Source organism: Mus musculus, chromosome 5 (genome assembly GCF_000001635.26).
Source record: "Mus musculus strain C57BL/6J chromosome 5, GRCm38.p6 C57BL/6J".
In the NCBI taxonomy this organism is placed as follows: Eukaryota; Metazoa; Chordata; class Mammalia; order Rodentia; family Muridae; genus Mus; species Mus musculus.
Window position 1 is genome coordinate 105,033,476 of NC_000071.6, and position 21,035 is coordinate 105,054,510.

Sequence of the window (21,035 nt, forward strand, 5' to 3'; positions counted from 1 at the left end):
AAAGGACAGCATAAGAACACAACCAGAAAGAGCCAGGGCAATATGGCACCACCAGGGCCTAGCTATCCCACCACAGCAAGCCCTGGATATCTTAACACAGCCAAAGCACAAAAAGATGACTGTGAACCCAATCTTATAAAGATGACAGAGGCTTTTAAAGAGGAAATGAGTAAATCCCTTAAAGGAATACAGGGAAATACAATCAAACAGGAAATGAGTAAAACTATTCAAGACATGGAAATGGGAATAGAAGCAACAAAGGAAACACAAACTGACAGAATCCTGGAGATGGAAAACTTAGGGAAGAGAACAGCAACAACAAAGGCAAGCATCACCAGTAGAGTACAAGAGAGGGAAGAGGAATCTCAGGTATAGAAAATTTAACAGAAGAAATTGATACATCAAGAGGGACAGATAGTTTTCATGCAGAATTCTACCAAACTTTCAAAGATGAGCTAATACCAACACTCCTCAAACTAATCCACAAAATGAAAACAGAAGGAACATTGCCAAACTCATTTTATAAGAACACTATCACCCTGATACCTAAAACACACAAAGACTCAATAAAGTAGACCAGTAAGAATTCCAGACCATTTTCTCCTAGTATCATTAATGCAAAAATAATCAATAAAACACTTGAAAACCTAAGCCAAGAACATGTCAAAAATTTCTTCTACCATGGTCAAGTAGGCTTCATCCCAGAGATGCAGGAATAGTTCAACATACAAAAATCCATCAATGATATACATCATATAAACAAACTGAAAGAATAAAAATATTATCAGATCACTGCATGCTAGAAACAGCCTTTTACAAAACCCAACATCACTTCGTGATAAAAGTCTTGGAGATATCAGGGGTACAAGTACCATAACTAAACACAATAAAGACAATATACAGCAAGCCAAAAGCCAACATCAAAATAAATTAAGACAAGCTTAAAGCAATTCTACTAAAATAAGGAACAAGGCAAGGGTGTCCACTCTCCCACATCTATTCAATAGAGTGCCTGGAGTTCTATCTAGAACAATGAGATTACTAAAGGAAATCAAGGAGATACAAATTGCAAAAGAAGATGTCAAAACAACATTATCTATAGATTATATGATAATATATATAAGTGACCCTAAAAATTTCACAAGGAACATACAGAGCAGATAAGCACTTTCAGTGAAGTGGATGGGAAGAGGGTTACCTACAATAAATCAGTAACCCTCCTATAAACAAATGATAGACTGAGAAAAGAAACAGGAAAACACTACCTTTCACAATAGTCTGACAGAATATAAAATATCTTGGTGTAACTCTAACCAAGCAAGTGAAAGGCCTGTATGACAACAGTGTCAAGGTTTTGAAGCAAGAAATTGAAGAAGGCATCAGAAGATAGAAAGGCCTCCAATGTTCATGGGTTCTATACGGTTAAGAAAGTGAAAATGGCCAGCTTACCAAAAGCAATCTACAGATTCAGTGCAGTTCCCATCAAAATTCTAACACAGTTTTTACTATACCTTTAAAAAATAATTCTCAAATTCATATGGAAAAACAAAAACCCAAGATAGTGAAAAGAGTTCTGTACAAAAACGAACTTGTGGAGATATTACCATTCCTAATTTCAAGCTGTACTACAGGGTAATTGTAATAAATCGACATGGTATTGCCATAAAAACAGATTGATCAGTTGAATAGAATCAAAAGCCCAAAAATAAATCCACACACCTACAGACACTTGGTTTTTGACAAGGATTCCAAAATCATACAATGGATAAAAAGAAATCATCTTCAAGAAAAGGTGCACTTAGAAGAATGCAAATAGTGTACAAAATTCAAGTCCAAATGGATCAAAGTCCTCAACATAAAACAAGATACACTAAATCTAATAGAAGGAGGGATTATCCTTAACAAATTGGTTCAGGAGACAACTTCCTAAACAGAACACCAATAGCTCATGCAGTTAGACAAACAATAAATGTGACCTCAGGAAACTCAAAAGCTTCTGTAAGGTAAAGGACACCATAAATAGGACAAAATGGCCCCCTACAGAATGAGAAAAGATCGTTACCAGCCCTACATCTGACAGAGGGATAATATTCAAAATATATAAAGAGCTCAGGAAACTAAACAGAACAAACCAAATAACCTAATTTAAAAATGGCATACAGACTTAAGTAGACAATTCCCAACAAAGGAATGTCTAATGGCCAATAAGCACTTAAAGAAATGTTAAATGTCCTTAGTCATCAAGAAATGTAAATCAATATGACTCCGAGATTTCATCTTATATTTGTCAGAATGGCTAATATCAAAAACACAATGGATAGTAAATGCTGGTGAGGACATGCAGCAAAAGGAACACTCCTCCCTTGCTGGTGGGAGTATAAAAATGCACAACTATGTCACAAATACGGTGGTTGCTCAGAAAACTGGGTATAGTTCTACATCAAGACTCAGCTAAAGCTCTCATGGGCATATACCTAAAAGATGATCCAGTATACCACAAGGACCCTTGCTCAACTATGTTCATAGGAAATTTATTCAGAATAGTCAGAGACTGTAAACCACCTACATGTTCCTCAAACAAAGAATAGATAAAGAAAATATGGTTGGTTTATACAATGGAATACTCTTCAGCTATTAAAAATAAGGGCATCATGAAATTGCAGTCAAATGAATGGAAATAGAAAATGCTGATGTCCATGGAATCATCTGACAAACCACACGAACACTGCTCTCAGTCTGACAGGATAGTTTATTGAGCATATGGCCCAGGACTGAAAACCAGGACCATGGTCCAGATTTGGGAACTAAACCATGATCCCAAGTAGGATCCTACAGGACTTTTTAAGCCAAAGACCTAGGAACATCTGTGTCCATGTTATTGCACTGATCAGGATTTAGGAACAAGGGAATTTCCTTAGGATAGATCATTGGAGCCTGGTGCAAAATGGAAGACTTCTTTTACCAGCAGGGCTTTCCCTTCCCTGACATTGTCTGGAGATCCCTACTCTCCACACCCTCTACCTGGGGAAGGTTGAGCAGTCCTTGGCAGACCTACAAAATTCCTCCCTGCCCCATCAGAACCCACCCAGCAAATACCTGGGATTCCTGACTGCCTCTCCATGAAATGTGGTAATCAAAGAACTTTACACCTTAGCCAATAATTTTTATTGTCTCTGAAAACTCCTTCCCACTCTCCATGGTCCACATATATCCCCTGGTTCACCCTGAATAAAGTGTATGCTTTCCAGCCCATCCCCAACTTGAATAATAGTATGTGTATAAGCTAAAATTGTGTAAGAGGTATTTCATCAAAGACCATCAGAGAAGGCCTTCACCTAAAGAGCTCTAACACTAAGATCCTTGGAGAAGGCCTTCTCTTCCCATGCCCTCACTCCCAGCCAGTCCAGGATCCTGCAGAACTCCACCTATTCTGAACTCCCCTTGATTTTTCCAGCCGAGTGTACAAGTCTGTACACACTGAGGAGGATCAATCAGAGGATGTGGAACCACAGCTGTTCCCATAGAACACACCCCACATTTAACAAAATTAATGTTTAGCAAGAACAGCAACATACATCCTGATTTAAAATAAAATATCAGGAAAATGTTGTGGGGAATTGCAGGCTGGTCTTCAGTCTAGCTGAGGTCTGAACCCCGATGGTCATAATTCACCTACATGATAAGGTAGGCGTTGCCTCATACTCCTGGAACTCCAGCCCCTGCCTAAGGTACCACCCCCCATAGCCCCCACAAGAGAAGCATGGTTAGTAGTCACATAAGCCATGGCCCAAGCTTCTGACCTTCAGGCTAAACTTCTCCCCAGTTACCTATCAACAATGAAGACCATAAAATGGGGTGCTCAGCCCACATTTTGCTCTCTTATTCCTTTGTCCTCTCACCTCTCTCTTCTCTCACTTCTCTCTCCTCTTCCCTTTCTCTTTGTCTTCTTTCCTTTCTTCTCTCTCTCTCTCTCTTTCGGCCTCTCTCTGTCTCTCTCTGTCTCTCTCTGTCTCTCTCTGTCTCTGTCTCTCTGTCTCTGTCTCTCTCTCTCTCTCTCTTTTCCTCCTTTCTTCCTTCTCTCTTTCCCCTGCATTTCTATAATAAAGCTCTAAAACCATAGAGTCTCTTCTTTGCTCCTTCAAGTCCCACTGCACACTCTGGTCAGTGTTGGCAACTTCTTCCCTCTTCCCTCTCTCCCACAACTCTGGTGTCTTTAGCAAAGTAGCTCTGGGGGGGGGGGTCCCCAGGCAGGGCTGCCCCTTGACCACCCTCTGAAGAGTGGGATAGAGGAATGCCCACCCAGGGATGAGTGGATAGGGTAGATAGCAGCCCTCCCACGCCTGACTGACCAGAGAATAGGGAAACTCTGGTGGGGTGTGGGCATCTTTTTCCTTCTGTTCTTCACCAGGGCCCCAGGATCCCCCCTTTTTTTATTTTGTTCCCAACAAAAAGTAATCAGAACAGTATGGTTTATATGAAAAACTTTCTCAAAGTGCTATTAACACATAATACAAGAGGAGCAAAAAGAGATGGCAGTGTATACTCCCTGTCTTGGAATATCATGGTGAATCCCATTCGCTTGTACAATTAGCATGTATCAATGAGTATTTTTAAAGTATGATAATAACAAAAACAAGGATATATACTAATGGGGCAGAATAAGAGACCCCAATGTAAATCCATGAGTTAACTGTCCACTGATCTTTGACAAGGTGTCAGGAACACACAATGCAGGAATACAGTGTCTTCAACAAAGAGTACTAGGGAACGAGGGCATTCATACACAGACAGCAAAATTAGATCCTATGCACATATACCCAAATCAGCAAAAATAGAGATGAAAAGGCAAGATATGAGACTATGCCCAGCAACCCCAACAGTGTATAGATTCAAAGGTAGTGAGAGCAGCACTCAACAGACAAGGCGTGGACTCATCAAGAAGTAGGTGTAGATAGAGAAATGTAACAAACATGTGTAATGGACTCTGACATGGACATAGGAAGGAAGGTAGGATGGAAGGAAGGAGGGAGAGAGGGAGGAAAGAAAGGTAGGAAGGAAGGAAGGAAGGGAGGAAGAAAAAAGAAGAAAGAAAGAAAGAAAGAAAGAAAGAAAGAAAGAAAGAAAGAAAGACAGAGGGGAGGGAGGGATGAAGGGAGGGAGGGAGAGAGAGAAGAAGGAAAGAAAGATGACACACGGGAAGACATGAAGCAAAAAGAGACAGGTAGGTAGGAAGGAAGAAGGAAAAAAAAGGAAAGAAGGACAGATGCACAGGGATGAACGATAGACAGGAAGAAAATAAAGAAAGGAAGGACAGACAGGAAGGGAGGGACGGAGGGAGGAGGGAGGGAGGAAGGAAGGAAGGAAGGAAGGAAGGAAGGAAAGAAGGAAGGAAGGAAGGAAGGAATCTTGTGGTGGAAATGTGTGGATGAGCATAGAATGCATCTAGGAAAACAGAATGACCAGGCACAGAAAGGCAAACGCCACAAGACCCAACTCACATACAAATCTTAAAACATTGAACAGAAATAACACAGTGCTGTTTACCAATGTCCTGAGAAGGGCAGCATTTCAGAAGTTACTAGACAAAAATCTATTCAGTTACTTAATAAAGTTAACAGAAAGCATGAAACATTGAGAAGAAAAATTGGGTTTCTAGTCATTAATATTATAACATCAATGTTAGCTATGACACCAAAAAGTACGAGAAACAAACTCAAAATTTGACAAGTGGGGCAGAACCTGACCAAAAAACTTCTTTCCAGAAAACAAAATAACCAATCAAAAATACAGAGCAGAACAGGAGAGCAATGTTTGCAAACCACATGTCCTCCAGGGGACATTCAAATCATATAGAGCCAGCATGCAACCCAACAGCAAAACAAATCCAATGCACCTAATAAATATGAGGAAGACCTTGAACATATGTTTCTGAAATGAAAGCACACAAGTGGTTGATAATCTTAGAACAGACGGTGAATTACATTGACCCTCAGGGAACTGGAGTCAAATTGAGAAGGGCATCATCACCATCTTAGGGCCGCTGCCACTAAAAAGGACAACAGATAACAAGTTTTGAAGGGTGTTTAAAAACAGACCCTGTGCACTATTGGACAGAACACCTATTGTTATAAACACTCTGGGTTGTGTTAGAACATTTCCTAAAATAATAAAAGTAAAAGTCTGTAATGATCCAGAGATCCTATTTCTATGCATAACTAATGGTTAATCTTCATTGTTGACAGGATGGAACTTTACATCAAATCTCTGGTCATTTCTATGAGGGGTTGTCTAGATGATGTAGCATGGGGAGACCCATCCTAAAGAAGAGTGGTCCTATTCCACTGGCTGGGTCTCAAGCTGAAGAGAAAGGAGGAAGAGAACTGAACACAGCTGTCATTCCTCGGCTTCACAGTAGTAGAGGAGATGTGACCAACTGCTTCACGTTCCTAATGACTGCCTTGATGGACTCTTCAAGAATCTCTTAGTAAGCATCACCGGTCAATAAAAAAAGCCTACAGTCAATGAGCTGAGGCAGGAAATAGGAGGTGGGGCTTCTGGAAGTGAGAGAGTCAAATCTGGGCACTAGTCAAAGGATGTGCTTGGAAATCTAAGGAGGAGATATATGTTGACCAGCTACTTAGCTGAACTCAAGTTAGAATAAGGGCAGATACTTCCTGGGATGCTGAGGAGAGGGATGGAGACAAGGACAGGTAAGATCAGCCATGTAGTTGAATGTAGGTTAGAATAATAGAGACAATAAATTAAGAGCAAGTTGGAGAACAAGCTTTGGCTTGTGACCCAAGCATTTATCAATAAATAATTAGTCTCAGACTTGTTATTTCAGGGAATAAAGAAGCCAGGAGAAAAAAACTTGGATTATTTTATATAGGCTATATGTCTGGAACACCACACTCATGTAGATTGTTTTGTTGTTGTTGTTGCTGCTGTTGTTGTTGTTGTTGTTGTTGTTATTGTTGTTCATTGGGGTTGTGCTGGTGATTCTTTTACAGCTCTCCAGGACTAAACCACCAACGAAAGAGTACATATGGAGGGACCCATGGCACCAAACACATATGTAGCAGTGAATGGCATTATCTGAAATCAATGGGAGGAAGGGCTTTGGTACCGTGAAGGCTCAATGATGCCCAGCTTGGAAGAATACCAAGGCGGTGAGGTGGGACTGGATGGATGGGTGGGAAGCACCCTCATATAAGCATGAGGAGAGGGAATAGGATAAGGGAATTGCAGGGAGGAAACCTGGAAGGGGGATAACATTTGAAATGTAAATAAATAAGATAACCAATAAAAAAAATTTAGAGTAAATAAATAAATAAATAAATAGGAATTTCCAGCATGCCCTCCCTATGGACTGTTTATAAGTTTTACCATTTATTTAAAAAATGTAAATCTGAGGGTTGTTCAGATGTCTGAATGGTAAGAATACTTGCTGTTCTTCCAAAGGAAGGAGTGTGGTTCCCAACATCCATGTCAGGCAGCTTCTAACTTTCTGTAACTGCAGCTGTGGCCTCTGACCCCCAAGGATGTCTGTACTCACATGCATAAACCATAGGTAGAAACATACGCTACACATAATAAAAATAACAAAAATACATTTTTCAAAAATACAACCCCATTAACCCCAAACCCAAAATGTACCCTTGGTATCTCACAAGACAGGCCAGAGCCATTCTTCACCCACACGGATGGGCAGATGCCACCCACCTTCTCAGTAAAGCATCCTTACACCTCACTGCTCCTAGTAGAAGTGGCACTGTGCTGCCTGGATCACCTTTCAAAACAGAAGTGCTTGTTCCTCTAGCAATGAGTACTGGCAGATAGCAATACTCACAAGCCAGCACTTTCAATGACAAAGGCTTCCAGAAAACACTTCCAGGAATAGAGAGGCAACAGGGATGGAGACCCAGCATCCTTGACCAAACATAGGCTAGCTCAGAAGTTCTAGCCACAGCTCTCCCTCTGGAGATTAACAGAAAGAGGTTGGCCCCTGATAGCTCTTGCCTCTCTCCCTACCGATTCTTTCTAATTCCTGGATTATATCAGAGTAAACCCACATGGGATTCTTGGTGACACTAGGAACTTGTTTGGATGGAAGAACCTTTATTCTGTTCACTAAAATCTAACTACTATTCCTTAAACCCAGCAATTTTAACTGTTGAATAAACTTCTATTAAACAGAATCAAATCATTCACACAAATAGCAAGAAATAAAAGCGTGCTTTGCCTATTAAGATACAGGTAACTTTATCTGAGAGTGAAGTCTAAGTAGAGCTCTCTTTATCTCACTGGTTGCAGTTCAGTCAGAATTCACACACAGATCAGAGTTAGATAACAAGGGCCATTCCTAACCTCCTCCTACCTTTTCCACATCCCCCAGGCCCTCGGTGTCCAGGAGGACCAGGGTGTGCTCTGGTTTAGTGGGGTGTGGCATGCACCACATCCAGATGCCCTTGGTCTGAGACTGCACAGTGGAGCCCAGAGGGAAACCTGAAGGGAAGAAGGGAGGATGAAAGTCAGGATGTGAGTGTCCTGCACAGGTAGCCTTGTGTGCTAAAACCTCAGTGCCCAGCTGCCAGCATTATTGTGAGGGATTCTGAAGGTTTTAGGACTTGAAGCCCAGTGAAGGATGCAGGTAACTAGAGAAGGGATTTTGAAGGTTATAACTCAGTCTCCATTTCCTCCCTCAGTTTCTGCCTGCCTCTTTTGTGAAGCCAATCCCAAGATCAATGAACCAAGAACTATAGAGTAAAATCTAAGTCAGGATAAGTGCCTCCTCATTAAGGTTTCTTCTTGAGTGTTTTGGTCACAGCCTTGAAAAAGTACAAAGAGGGAGCTATGCCTGTGAAGATCAGATGTAAGCAGCAGAATGGAGGGAGTGTTGTGAGTACCTCAGCACTTGAAATGGTGCCCCATCTCCCCTCAAGAAGGTCTTCCTATTTAAGTCATGGTTTCCAAGCTTTAAGCAACATTTAATCGGAGAATGAAGCCACACAAGGGCTCCAGATGGAAACAAAGAGGCACCCATAAGGCAGAAAACATGGATCTCTCTGGCAAATGCAGGGAGTGTTTGGAGAACCCACAGTTGTACACACCTGCAATTCCTATAGGCAGGACACACATGGGAATGTTGCTGGTAGTTTGAGAGCCAGTAGGACCCCATGGCTTGAGACAATCCCACCAAAAAGACTTCTCAAAAGAGAAAGAAAGAAAGAAAGAAAGAAAGAAAGAAAGAAAGAAAGAAAGAAAGAAAGAAAGAAAGGAAGGAAAGAAGGGAGGAAGGAAGGAAGGAAGGAAGGAAGGAAGAGAGAGAGAGAGTAAGAGAGAGAGAAAAAAAGAGAAAAGAAAATAGAAAACAAAAAACAACCAAAACAAACAAAAATGAAGCAAGCAAGCAAAGAACAACTGCGCAACACCCAAAGGTACTTTCTGCAAATAGTGGGGAAATGGCATGGGCTCCAAGACAGAGGTAACAAAACAAAAATAGAAAAAGGAAATAGTCACCATAGTTTCTGCATTAAGAATGATTAAATACAGAAGTGTACAGCTATAAAAGGATATAAAGTACTTTTCAAAGTTTTTTCAAGGCTTATTTATTTCTAAATGAATGATTCTTAAGATTTACTTATTTCGGCTTCTGGGCGGCGCCATCTTCAGCTCCAGACAGCCGGCCACCTTCCTGGTGAGAGCACGGGGGTCTGCCTGGCCTGAGAGGTTTGTGGCACAGGCGCCGGCGGGAGCCTTCTTGGCTCCGGGACTCCGCGGAGGGCAGGCTGCACGGGTGACCGTGTGGAATACAGAGTGCCAGCTGTTTCTGGGACGGGCGAGAGAGTCGCAGAGCTTCTGGGCGGCGCCATCTTCAGCTCCAGACAGCCGGCCACCTTCCTGGTGAGAGCACGGGGTCTGCCTGGCCTGAGAGGTTTGTGGCACAGGCGCCGGCGGGAGCCTTCTTGGCTCCGGGACTCCGCGGAGGGCAGGCTGCACGGGTGACCGTGTGGAATACAGAGTGCCAGCTGTTTCTGGGACGGGCGAGAGAGTCGCAGAGCTTCTGGGCGGCGCCATCTTCAGCTCCAGACAGCCGGCCACCTTCCTGGTGAGAGCACGGGGTCTGCCTGGCCTGAGAGGTTTGTGGCACAGGCGCCGGCGGGAGCCTTCTTGGCTCCGGGACTCCGCGGAGGGCAGGCTGCACGGGTGACCGTGTGGAATACAGAGTGCCAGCCGTTTCTGGGACGGGCGAGAGAGTCGCAGAGATTCTGGGGCGGCACCATCCTCAGCTCCAGACAACCAGCCACCTTCCCGGCAAGAGCCACAGAGCTTCTGAGGCTGCGACATCTTCGACTCCAGACAACTGGCCACCTTCCTGGCCAAAGCAACACAGCTTCTGGGAAAGATTCTGTTTTGGGCCTTCACCTTCAGCCAGGAGGAGGTCCAAACACCAGATAACTGTACACCTTCCCTGAGAGAGGAGAGCTTGCCTACAGAGACTGCTCTGACCACTGAAACTCAGAGAAGAGAGCTTGTCTCCCACGCCTGCTGATAGAGGGTAACAAAATCAACAGAGGAACAATCTTTTAACAAAGACAACTATAACAACTAACTCCAGAGATTGCCAGATGGCGAAAGGTAAACGTAAGAATCCTACTAACAGAAGCCAGGACCACTCACCATCATCAGAACCCAGAACGCCCACTTCGCCCAATCCAGGACACCCTAACACACCTGAAAAGGTAGACCTGGATTTAAAAGCATATCTCATGATGATGGTAGAGGACATAAAGAAGGAATTCAACAACTCACTTAAAGAAATACAGGAGAACACTGCTAAAGAGTTACAAGTCCTTAAAGAAAAACAGGAAAACACTGCTAAAGAGTTACAAGTCCTTAAAGAAAAACAGGAAAACACAACCAAACAGGTAGAAGTCCTTATAGAAAAACAGGAAAACACATCCAAACAGGTGATGGAAATGAACAAAACCATACTAGACCTAAAAAGGGAAGTAGACACAATAAAGAAAACCCAAAGTGAGGCGACGCTGGAGATAGAAACCCTAGGAAAGAAATCTGGAACCATAGATGCCAGCATCAGCAACAGAATACAAGAGATGGAAGAGAGAATCTCAGGTGCAGAAGACTCCATAGAGAACATCGGCACAACAATCAAAGAAAATGGAAAATGCAAAAAGATCCTAACTCAAAACATCCAGGAAATCCAGGACACAATGAGAAGACCAAACCTACGGATAATAGGAGTGGATGAGAATGAAGATTTTCAACTCAAAGGACCAGCAAACATCTTCAACAAAATTATTGAAGAAAACTTCCCAAATCTAAAGAAAGAGATGCCCATGAACATACAAGAAGCCTACAGAACTCCAAATAGACTGGACCAGAAAAGAAATTCCTCCCGACACATAATAATCAGAACACCAAATGCACTAAATAAAGATAGAATACTAAAAGCAGTAAGGGAAAAAGGTCAAGTAACATATAAAGGCAAGCCTATCAGAATTACACCAGATTTTTCACCAGAGACTATGAAAGCCAGAAGAGCCTGGTCAGATGTTATACAGACACTAAGAGAACATAAATGCCAGCCCAGGCTACTATACCCAGCCAAACTCTCAATTACCATAGATGGAGAAACCAAAGTATTCCACGACAAAACTAAATTCACCCATTATCTCTCCACGAATCCAGCCCTTCAAAGGATAATAACAGAAAAAAAACAATACAAGGACGGGAACCACGCCCTAGAAAAAACAAGAAGATAATCCATCAACAAACCTAAAAGAAGACAACCACAAGAACAGAATGCCAACTTTAACAACAAAAATAACAGGAAGCAACAATTACCTTTCCTTAATATCTCTTAATATCAATGGACTCAATTCCCCAATAAAAAGACATAGACTAACAGACTGGCTACACAAACAGGACCCAACATTCTGCTGCTTACAGGAAACCCATCTCAGGGAAAAAGACAGACACTACCTCAGAGTGAAAGGCTGGAAAACAATTTTCCAAGCAAATGGTCTGAAGAAACAGGCTGGAGTAGCCATTCTAATATCGGATAAAATCGACTTCCAACCCAAAGTTATCAAAAAAGACAAGGAGGGACACTTCATACTCATCAAAGGTAAAATCCTCCAAGAGGAACTCTCAATTCTGAATATCTACGCTCCAAATGCAAGGGCAGCCACATTCATTAAAGACACTTTAGTAAAGCTCAAAGCACACATTGCACCTCACACAATAATAGTGGGAGACCTCAACACACCACTTTCATCAATGGACAGATCGTGGAAACAGAAACTAAACAGGGACACAGTGAAACTAACAGAAGTTATGAAACAAATGGACCTGACAGATATCTACAGAATATTTAATCCTAAAACAAAAGGATATACCTTCTTCTCAGCACCTCACGGGACCTGCTCCAAAATTGACCATATAATTGGTCACAAAATAAGCCTCAACAGATACAAAAATATTGAAATTGTCCCATGTATCCTATCAGACCACCATGGCCTAAGACTGATCTTCAATAACAACATTAAGAATGGAAAGCCAACATTCACGTGGAAACTGAACAACACTCTTCTCAATGATACCTTGGTCAAGGAAGGAATAAAGAAAGAAATTAAAGACTTTTTAGAGTTTAATGAAAATGAAGCCACAACGTACCCAAACCTTTGGGACACAATGAAAGCATTTCTAAGAGGGAAACTCATAGCTCTGAGTACCTCCAAGAAGAAACGGGAGAGAGCACATACTAGCAGCTTGACAACACATCTAAAAGCTCTAGAAAAAAAGGAAGCAAATTCACCCAAGAGGAGTAGACGGCAGGAAATAATCAAACTCAGGGGTGAAATTAACCAAGTGGAAACAAGAAGAACTATTCAAAGAATTAACCAAACGAGGAGTTGGTTCTTTGAGAAAATCAACAAGATAGATAAACCCTTAGCTAGACTCACTAGAGGGCAAAGGGACAAAATCCTAATCAACAAAATCAGAAATGAAAAGGGAGACATAACAACAGATCCTGAAGAAATCCAAAACACCATCAGATCCTTCTACAAAAGCTTATACTCAACAAAACTGGAAAACCTGGATGAAATGGACAAATTTCTGGACAGATACCAGGTACCAAAGTTGAATCAGGATCAAGTTGACCTTCTAAACAGTCCCATATCCCCTAAAGAAATAGAAGCAGTTATTAATAGTCTCCCAACCAAAAAAAGCCCAGGACCAGATGGGTTTAGTGCAGAGTTCTATCAGACCTTCAAAGAAGATCTAATTCCAGTTCTGCACAAACTATTTCACAAGATAGAAGTAGAAGGGTACTCTACCCAACTCATTTTATGAAGCCACTATTACTCTGATACCTAAACCACAGAAAGATCCAACAAAGATAGAGAACTTCAGACCAATTTCTCTTATGAATATCGATGCAAAAATCCTTAATAAAATTCTCGCTAACCGAATCCAAGAACACATTAAAGAAATCATCCATCCTGACCAAGTAGGTTTTATTCCAGGGATGCAGGGATGGTTTAATATACGAAAATCCATCAATGTAATCCATTATATAAACAAACTCAAAGACAAAAACCACATGATCATCTCGTTAGATGCAGAAAAAGCATTTGACAAGATCCAACACCCATTCATGATAAAAGTTTTGGAAAGATCAGGAATTCAAGGCACATACCTAAACATAATAAAAGCAATCTACAGCAAACCAGTAGCCAACATCAAAGTAAATGGAGAGAAGCTGGAAGCAATCCCACTAAAATCAGGGACTAGACAAGGCTGCCCACTTTCTCCCTACCTTTTCAACATAGTACTTGAAGTATTAGCCAGAGCAATTCGACAACAAAAGGAGATCAAGGGGATACAAATTGGAAAAGAGGAAGTCAAAATATCACTTTTTGCAGATGATATGATAGTATATATAAGTGACCCTAAAAATTCCACCAGAGAACTCCTAAACCTGATAAACAGCTTTGGTGAAGTAGCTGGATATAAAATTAACTCAAACAAGTCAATGGCCTTTCTCTACACAAAGAATAAACAGGCTGAGAAAGAAATTAGGGAAACAACACCGTTCTCAATAGTCACAAATAATATAAAATATCTCGGCGTGACTCTAACTAAGGAAGTAAAAGATCTGTATGATAAAAACTTCAAGTCTCGGGCTGGTGAGATGGCTCAGTGGGTAAGAGCACCCGACTGCTCTTCCGAAGGTCCAGAGTTCAAATCCCAGCAACCACATGGTGGCTCACAACCATCTGTAATGAGATCTGACTCCCTCTTCTGGAATGTCTGAAGACAGCTACAGTGTACTTACATATAATAAATAAATAAATCTTTAAAAAAAAAAAAAAAAAAAAAAAAAACTTCAAGTCTCTGAAGAAAGAAATTAAAGAAGATCTCAGAAGATGGAAAGATCTCCCATGCTCATGGATTGGCAGGATCAACATTGTAAAAATGGCTATCTTGCCAAAAGCAATCTACAGATTCAATGCAATCCCCATCAAAATTCCAACTCAATTCTTCAACGAATTAGAAGGAGCAATTTGCAAATTCATCTGGAATAACAAAAAACCTAGGATAGCAAAAACTCTTCTCAAGGATAAAAGAACCTCTGGTGGAATCACCATGCCTGACCTAAAGCTTTACTACAGGGCAATTGTGATAAAAACTGCATGGTACTGGTATAGAGACAGACAAGTAGACCAATGGAATAGAATTGAAGACCCAGAAATGAACCCACACACCTATGGTCACTTGATCTTCGACAAGGGAGCTAAAACCATCCAGTGGAAGAAAGACAGCATTTTCAACAATTGGTGCTGGCACAACTGGTTGTTATCATGTAGAAGAATGCGAATCGATCCATACTTATCTCCTTGTACTAAGGTCAAATCTAAGTGGATCAAGGAACTTCACATAAAACCAGAGACACTGAAACTTATAGAGGAGAAAGTGGGGAAAAGCCTTGAAGATATGGGTACAGGGGAAAGATTCCTGAACAGAACAGCAATGGCTTGCTCTGTAAGATCGAGAATTGACAAATGGGACCTAATGAAACTCCAAAGTTTCTGCAAGGCAAAAGACACCGTCAATAGGACAAAAAGACCACCAACAGATTGGGAAAGGATCTTTACCTATCCTAAATCAGATAGGGGACTAATATCCAACATATATAAAGAACTCAAGAAGGTGGACTTCAGAAAATCAAATCACCCCATTAAAAAATGGGGCTCAGAACTGAACAAAGAATTCTCACCTGAGGAATACCGAATGGCAGAGAAGCACCTGAAAAAATGCTCAACATCCTTAATCATCAGGGAAATGCAAATCAAAACAACCCTGAGATTCCACCTCACACCAGTCAGAATGGCTAAGATCAAAAATTCAGGTGACAGCAGATGCTGGCGTGGATGTGGAGAAAGAGGAACACTCCTCCATTGTTGGTGGGATTGCAGGCTTGTACAACCACTCTGGAGATCAGTCTGGCGGTTCCTCAGAAAACTGGATATAGTACTACCGGAGGATCCAGCAATACCTCTCCTGGGCATATATCCAGAAGATGCCCCAACTGGTAAGAAGGACACATGCTCCACTATGTTCATAGCAGCCTTATTTATAATAGCCAGAAGCTGGAAGGAACCCAGATGCCCCTCAACAGAGGAATGGATACAGAAGATGTGGTACATCTACACAATGGAGTACTACTCAGCTATTAAAAAGAATGAATTTATGAAATTCCTGGCCAAATGGATGGACCTGGAGGGCATCATCCTGAGTGAGGTAACACATTCACAAAGGAACTCACACAATATGTACTCACTGATAAGTGGATATTAGCCCAAAACCTAAGATACCCAAGATATAAGATACAATTTCCTAAACACATGAAACTCAAGAAAAATGAAGACTGAAGTGTGAACACTATGCCCCTCCTTAGAAGTGGGAGCAAAACACCCTTGGAAGGAGTTACAGAGACAAAGTTTGGAGTTGAGATAAAAGGATGGACCATGTAGACACTACCATATCCGGGGATCCATCCCATAATCAGCTTCCAAATGCTGACACCATTGCATACACTAGCAAGATTATGCTGAAAGGACCCTGATATAGCTGTCTCTTGTCAGAGTATGCCTGGGCCTAGCAAACATAGAAGTGGATGCTCACAGTCGGCTATTGGATGGATCACATGGCCCCCAATGAAGGAGCTAGAGAAAGTACCAAAGAAGCTAAAGGGATCTGCAACCCTATAGGTGGAACAACATTATGAACTAACCAGTACCCCGGAGCTCTTGACTCTAGCTGCATATGCATCAAAAGATGGCCTAGTCGGCCATCACTGGAAAGAGAGGCCCATTGGACACGCAAACTTTATATGCCCCAGTACAGGGGAACGCCAGGGCCATAAAAGGGGAGTGGGTGGGTAGGGGAGAAGGGGTGGGTGGCTATGGGGGACTTTTGGTATAGCATTGCAAATGTAAATGAGCGAAATACCTAATAAAAAATGGAAAAAAAAAAAAAAAGAAAAAAAAAAAAAAAAGATGGCCTAGTCGGCCATCACTGGAAAGAGAGGCCCATTGGACTTGCAAACTTTATATGCCCCAGTACAGGGGAACGCCAGGGCCAAAAAAAATGGGAGTGGGTGGGTAGGGGAGTGGGGGGGGAGGGTATGGGGGACTTTTGGGATAGCATTGGAAATGTAATTGAGGAAAATATGTAATAAATAAATAAATAAATGAATAAAAAAAAAAAAAAAAAAAAAGATTTACTTATTTCATTTTATTAACATGAGAATTCTGCCTGTCTGTATGTAACTGCACCATGCGCATGCCCATTCCCATTAAAGGGAAAAAAATAGCACTGGATCCTCTCAGGCTGGAGTTACTAAAAAATTTAAGTCACTATGTGGGTGCCAATAGTCAAACTTTGCCTGCATGAGCAACCAGTGCTCTTAGCCACTGGACCAACTCTCCAGTTCTACCTATCAGAGATTTTTCAAGTCTTAAGTATTCAAGGACTTTCTATCCTGATGGAAATATCTTATTGAGAAAGGAGAACCTGCTGTAGGAGACAGGGGACTGAGGTGTAGGATCCCATTGTTCTGGGCATCAGAAAAGGCCTCATCTTGAGCACTGAGAAGGGAGATTTTCTTTAACAGAATGGAAGGGAAGAGCACAGGAGAGATTATTGGGGAGCAGCAATGAAGGGATTCAATTTAGCATGCGAGGGTGGCTTTGCTAAAAAGGAGTTCTGCTGTCCATTGTTATAATTGGGAATAAGAATTAAGAAAATGTGACAGACACAGTCAAACATTTGGCTGGTACACAGCATGCCACTCACCGTGATTCTGTCCTGCCAGACGGTTCATCAAATAGGACTTCCCTGTACGGTACAATCCAACAATAGCCACGACTACCACTGGCTGAGAAATCTTCTCCAGAATCTCTATGGCTTCATGGTTCACGGACAGATGTTCATTGTGGTTTTCCACAAGACAAATGGGAGCCATTTGTGGTTGGGTCATAGCAACCTGCCAACGTAGATGAATCTATAATAGGAGAAAGAGAGTAAAGTCATTCTCTGCCTCACTGACACCCAATGGCTCAGCAGCTAAGACCAGTTGGTGACCTTTGTAGGTTTCCTGTTGGCATTGTGTAGCTTCATCTGGCAGCATGTATCCTTGAATCTGCAGTCCAGATGGCCTCCTTCTCTTCATTATTCTTCAAAGTTCTAAAGAAGCATTTGTAACAAATGGGCTGCTCTCATCTATAAAGCTTTAATTCAGTATAATAAAATCTAAACCATAGTGATATTCATCAAGGTCAACCCAGCAAACAACCAGCAAAGTGGCAGACTAGTAGTCTCACAGGCCTTGGTATATCCATGAATAGATTTCTATATGGCTGAAAATATGTAGAAACTGTGAGCAATACCAATTAATTACACTGAGATGTACAGCTGAATAAAAGGTGGGAATTACATGTGTCCTTGTTAGACTTTTTAGTGCCTACCTGCACCCTACCTGACACAGGTCCTGTCTGCAGGAAGCAACACAGAGCTTAATTGCAACAGGCTAACCTGGGGCTAACCTGATCTCAGTTTTACCTAACTTGTGTTTCAAGTAAAGATTATTTCTTGAACATGAAAATAAAACCTCAACATGAGCAAATAAATAGAGAAAACAGACTTTGTAAGATTAAGAACCGTTGTGCACCAGAGCATTCTATAAAGAAAGTAAAAGGGCAACTCAAGAATGGGTGAAGACGACCTGTAAATCACATGTGTAATAAAGTTCCTTTACAACTCATCATAGACAAGTCAGTTCTAAACTGAGAAAATTGCTGAGGAGATGGATATATCTGCAGAAAAGGCCTGCAAACATCCAAGAGCACACAAGATAATATTCAATATTGCTAATCATCTGGCACAAGAGAACTATAGAAGTTAAGAAAAAATTATTTGAAAAAGATGCAGTGTACAAACAGGGAAGTACCATAGTGAATGGTTTAGTGTCTTTAGTTCCTAGGATAGAATGTCAATCAGGCTATATTAGGGAAACATTGGATGCAAAATAAACTTTTCTTTACATGATTTCTGCTTTGCCAGGCTGGAGAACCTGGTGTCAGAGTCTAGAGTCACATGATCGTGTGTGATTTGGCTTCTTATAACTCACTGAGGCTGAGGTTTGCTTTGGGCTAACATATATATCATTTGAAATTAATTGCTTAGTTTTGCTGATGTTTGCATCAGCACGGACTAGGTTATTTTAAGAGCTACATGATATTGTTCCTCAATAATTCTTCAGACCCTGTGACAAACATTGAGGAAGTCCCAATCAAACCACAAGGCATCACTTCATACTCATCAGGATAGCTACCACACAATGCAAAAATGAATACATGTCACCTGGAATTTAAACAACTCAGGTGTCTGTACTCTGCAGCTAAAAACACAGAATATTCCCTCAGGGAAAACAGTCATGGCTTCTGAGAAAATGAATAGTTTCATATGATCTAACAACTCTTATTTGATTACAACACAAACAAACTAGCAAACAAGGACTTGGATGGACCTTTGATCTGTGTTGTTCATCGCAGTTGTGTTTACAATACCCACAATGTGGAAACAGCCCAGTCTCCCATCAACAGATCACCAATAGATGCATACATTAACACAGTCTGATAGCACACACAATAGAATATTCTTCAGCCAGAGAAGGGAATACAATTAATTACTTTACCCAACTTCATAGACCTTCATAGACTTAAAGCCAGCCACAGACCCCTGCAGGCCAGACAACACATAACCTGCCTCCCCTGCCCTCAGTCCCAGATAAGCAAGAGGACATTATGCCAAGGGCAGAGAATGTGTACAATCCCCAGAAGTCACTTGATTCCACAAGACAGTCTCTCTGCAGCTTAGACCCATTAATGAGATAAGAAGAGCAGCCCAAACAAAATGCATAGAGCCCATGGGATCTCTATATCTCCCCCACCCCCTCCAAAAAAAGAAAACAAAACAAAACAAAAACTAAATATCAAGAGACAACTTTGCTATCTACTTACTAAACTTAATAAAAAGTACGTCAGGAAGAAACTAAGTTTATGTCCAAATAGATGTTTGCCAAGCCCTTTTGCTGAATTTTCTTCACAAGGTTCCTCCACAGAAAGACATTCATCTGGCTGTGAACCAGGGCAGGAGCTGTAGCTGTGGTCCCAGCTGAGGCAGGACCAGGGCTCTTCCCACAGCTTCACCAACAGAGCAGGGCAGCCAGGAGTGTCAGGCTGCCACTTTGTATCTGTCCTTTGTCAGAGGAAAGAAACTCACCTCCTAGACCTAAAGCCAGCCACAGCCCCCTGCAGACCAGAGAGCACAGAACCCGCCTCCCTTCCCCCTCCCTCAGTTGCCACTTTGACTTGGAAATCAAGCTGGGGTCCAGACTAAGTTGCTCCTTAAAGAAAGGAAAAGTAAATATACCTGGTCCCACAGCACAGGTCCAAGTGCAGTTCTCAGCTGCTGCTGCCTCCTCAGGCTCACTTCTGCTCTCCTCACTTCCTGCTCTCTTTGCTCCTCCTTTATGTGAGCTGACCACACACACACACACACACACACACACACACACACACACACACACACACACACACTCACACAGGCAGCAGCAAAAACAAAATTGAAAGTAAAGTAAACCAAGGCATTGTTAACTTGCCCAAGACTGGAAGGGGAGGTCAGAGGATGCTTAGTGTCAGAAAAAGCCAGTGAGAAACTGTGTTGCAGCCAAGGGACAGCAGGCCTCCACTGTGGAAAGAGTTTACATTCTCTTTCTTTGGAACCCATCTCCAGTTTCCTCCAGCCTTCTAGGCACAGATAAAGCACAGTAAACCCAGGGCCCCATCAGTGGAAATGACACAATCTGGGAGGATTGCAAGTGTGCTTCTCTCAGGGGAAATTCCAGGTGCTTCTTGAGCGAAGAGCTTTAATGTTTTAAACCTGTGTTTTCTAAAACAGGAACCATCACTGTTGCCATTTCTTCTGGACTCTGCCCCACAGTTACCTGGCAACAGCCAGGTGGACATGACTCACTATAAAAAGGGCTGCTTGTCCACTCTGCCCCCCCCCCCTCAATCTCTCTCCCTGAAATCTTCCTCTCTTCCTTTCTTACCCTCTTTCTTCTCCATTCCTCTCCCTGCTTCCTCCCTTCCTTTTTCTCTGTCTCTACTACCCTCTCAAATCCCCTCTTCATGTCTAAAATAAACTCTATTCTATACTATACAATTGTGTGGCTGGTACTTCAGGAGGACAGGATTCCTCAGCATGTGCCCTCTGAGACACCACCTACCACCTCAACATACCACGCCTCCACCACACATATCCCTGGCTTCTTTTTCTTTTTCAGAAAACACAACAGTTGATCTAAAAACTGATTTTAAAGAAGTAATTAAAGAATAGTAAGTAGGAGTTGTGTTCAGGGTAGAAGCTAAGAAAACTCA

General features: G+C 41.8%; 1 protein-coding gene across 8 annotated transcripts in view; it reads right to left on the bottom strand.

Annotated features, from left to right (window-relative positions):
- Gbp8 (guanylate-binding protein 8) overlaps window positions 1–20,134 on the bottom strand; it is a 41,097-nt gene extending 20,963 nt beyond the window's left edge. For 2 of the 8 annotated variants that reach the window (XR_389295.4, XM_011249593.1), the window contains exons 1-3: window positions 20,026–20,134; window positions 17,389–17,596; window positions 8,378–8,505 (exon numbers count right to left, since the gene is read on the bottom strand). Coding sequence is in view for 5 of the 8 variants with exons in the window: in XM_011249593.1 (XP_011247895.1) it covers window positions 8,378–8,505; window positions 17,389–17,572 (312 nt within the window). In the remaining 3 variants the exon portion in view is untranslated. The remainder of the gene's footprint in view (window positions 1–8,377; window positions 8,506–17,388; window positions 17,597–20,025) is intronic. The other 6 variants (XM_006535281.4, NM_029509.4, XM_006535283.2 and 3 more) reach the window with 6 other exon arrangements.
- Window positions 20,135–21,035: the final 901 nt, after the last annotated feature.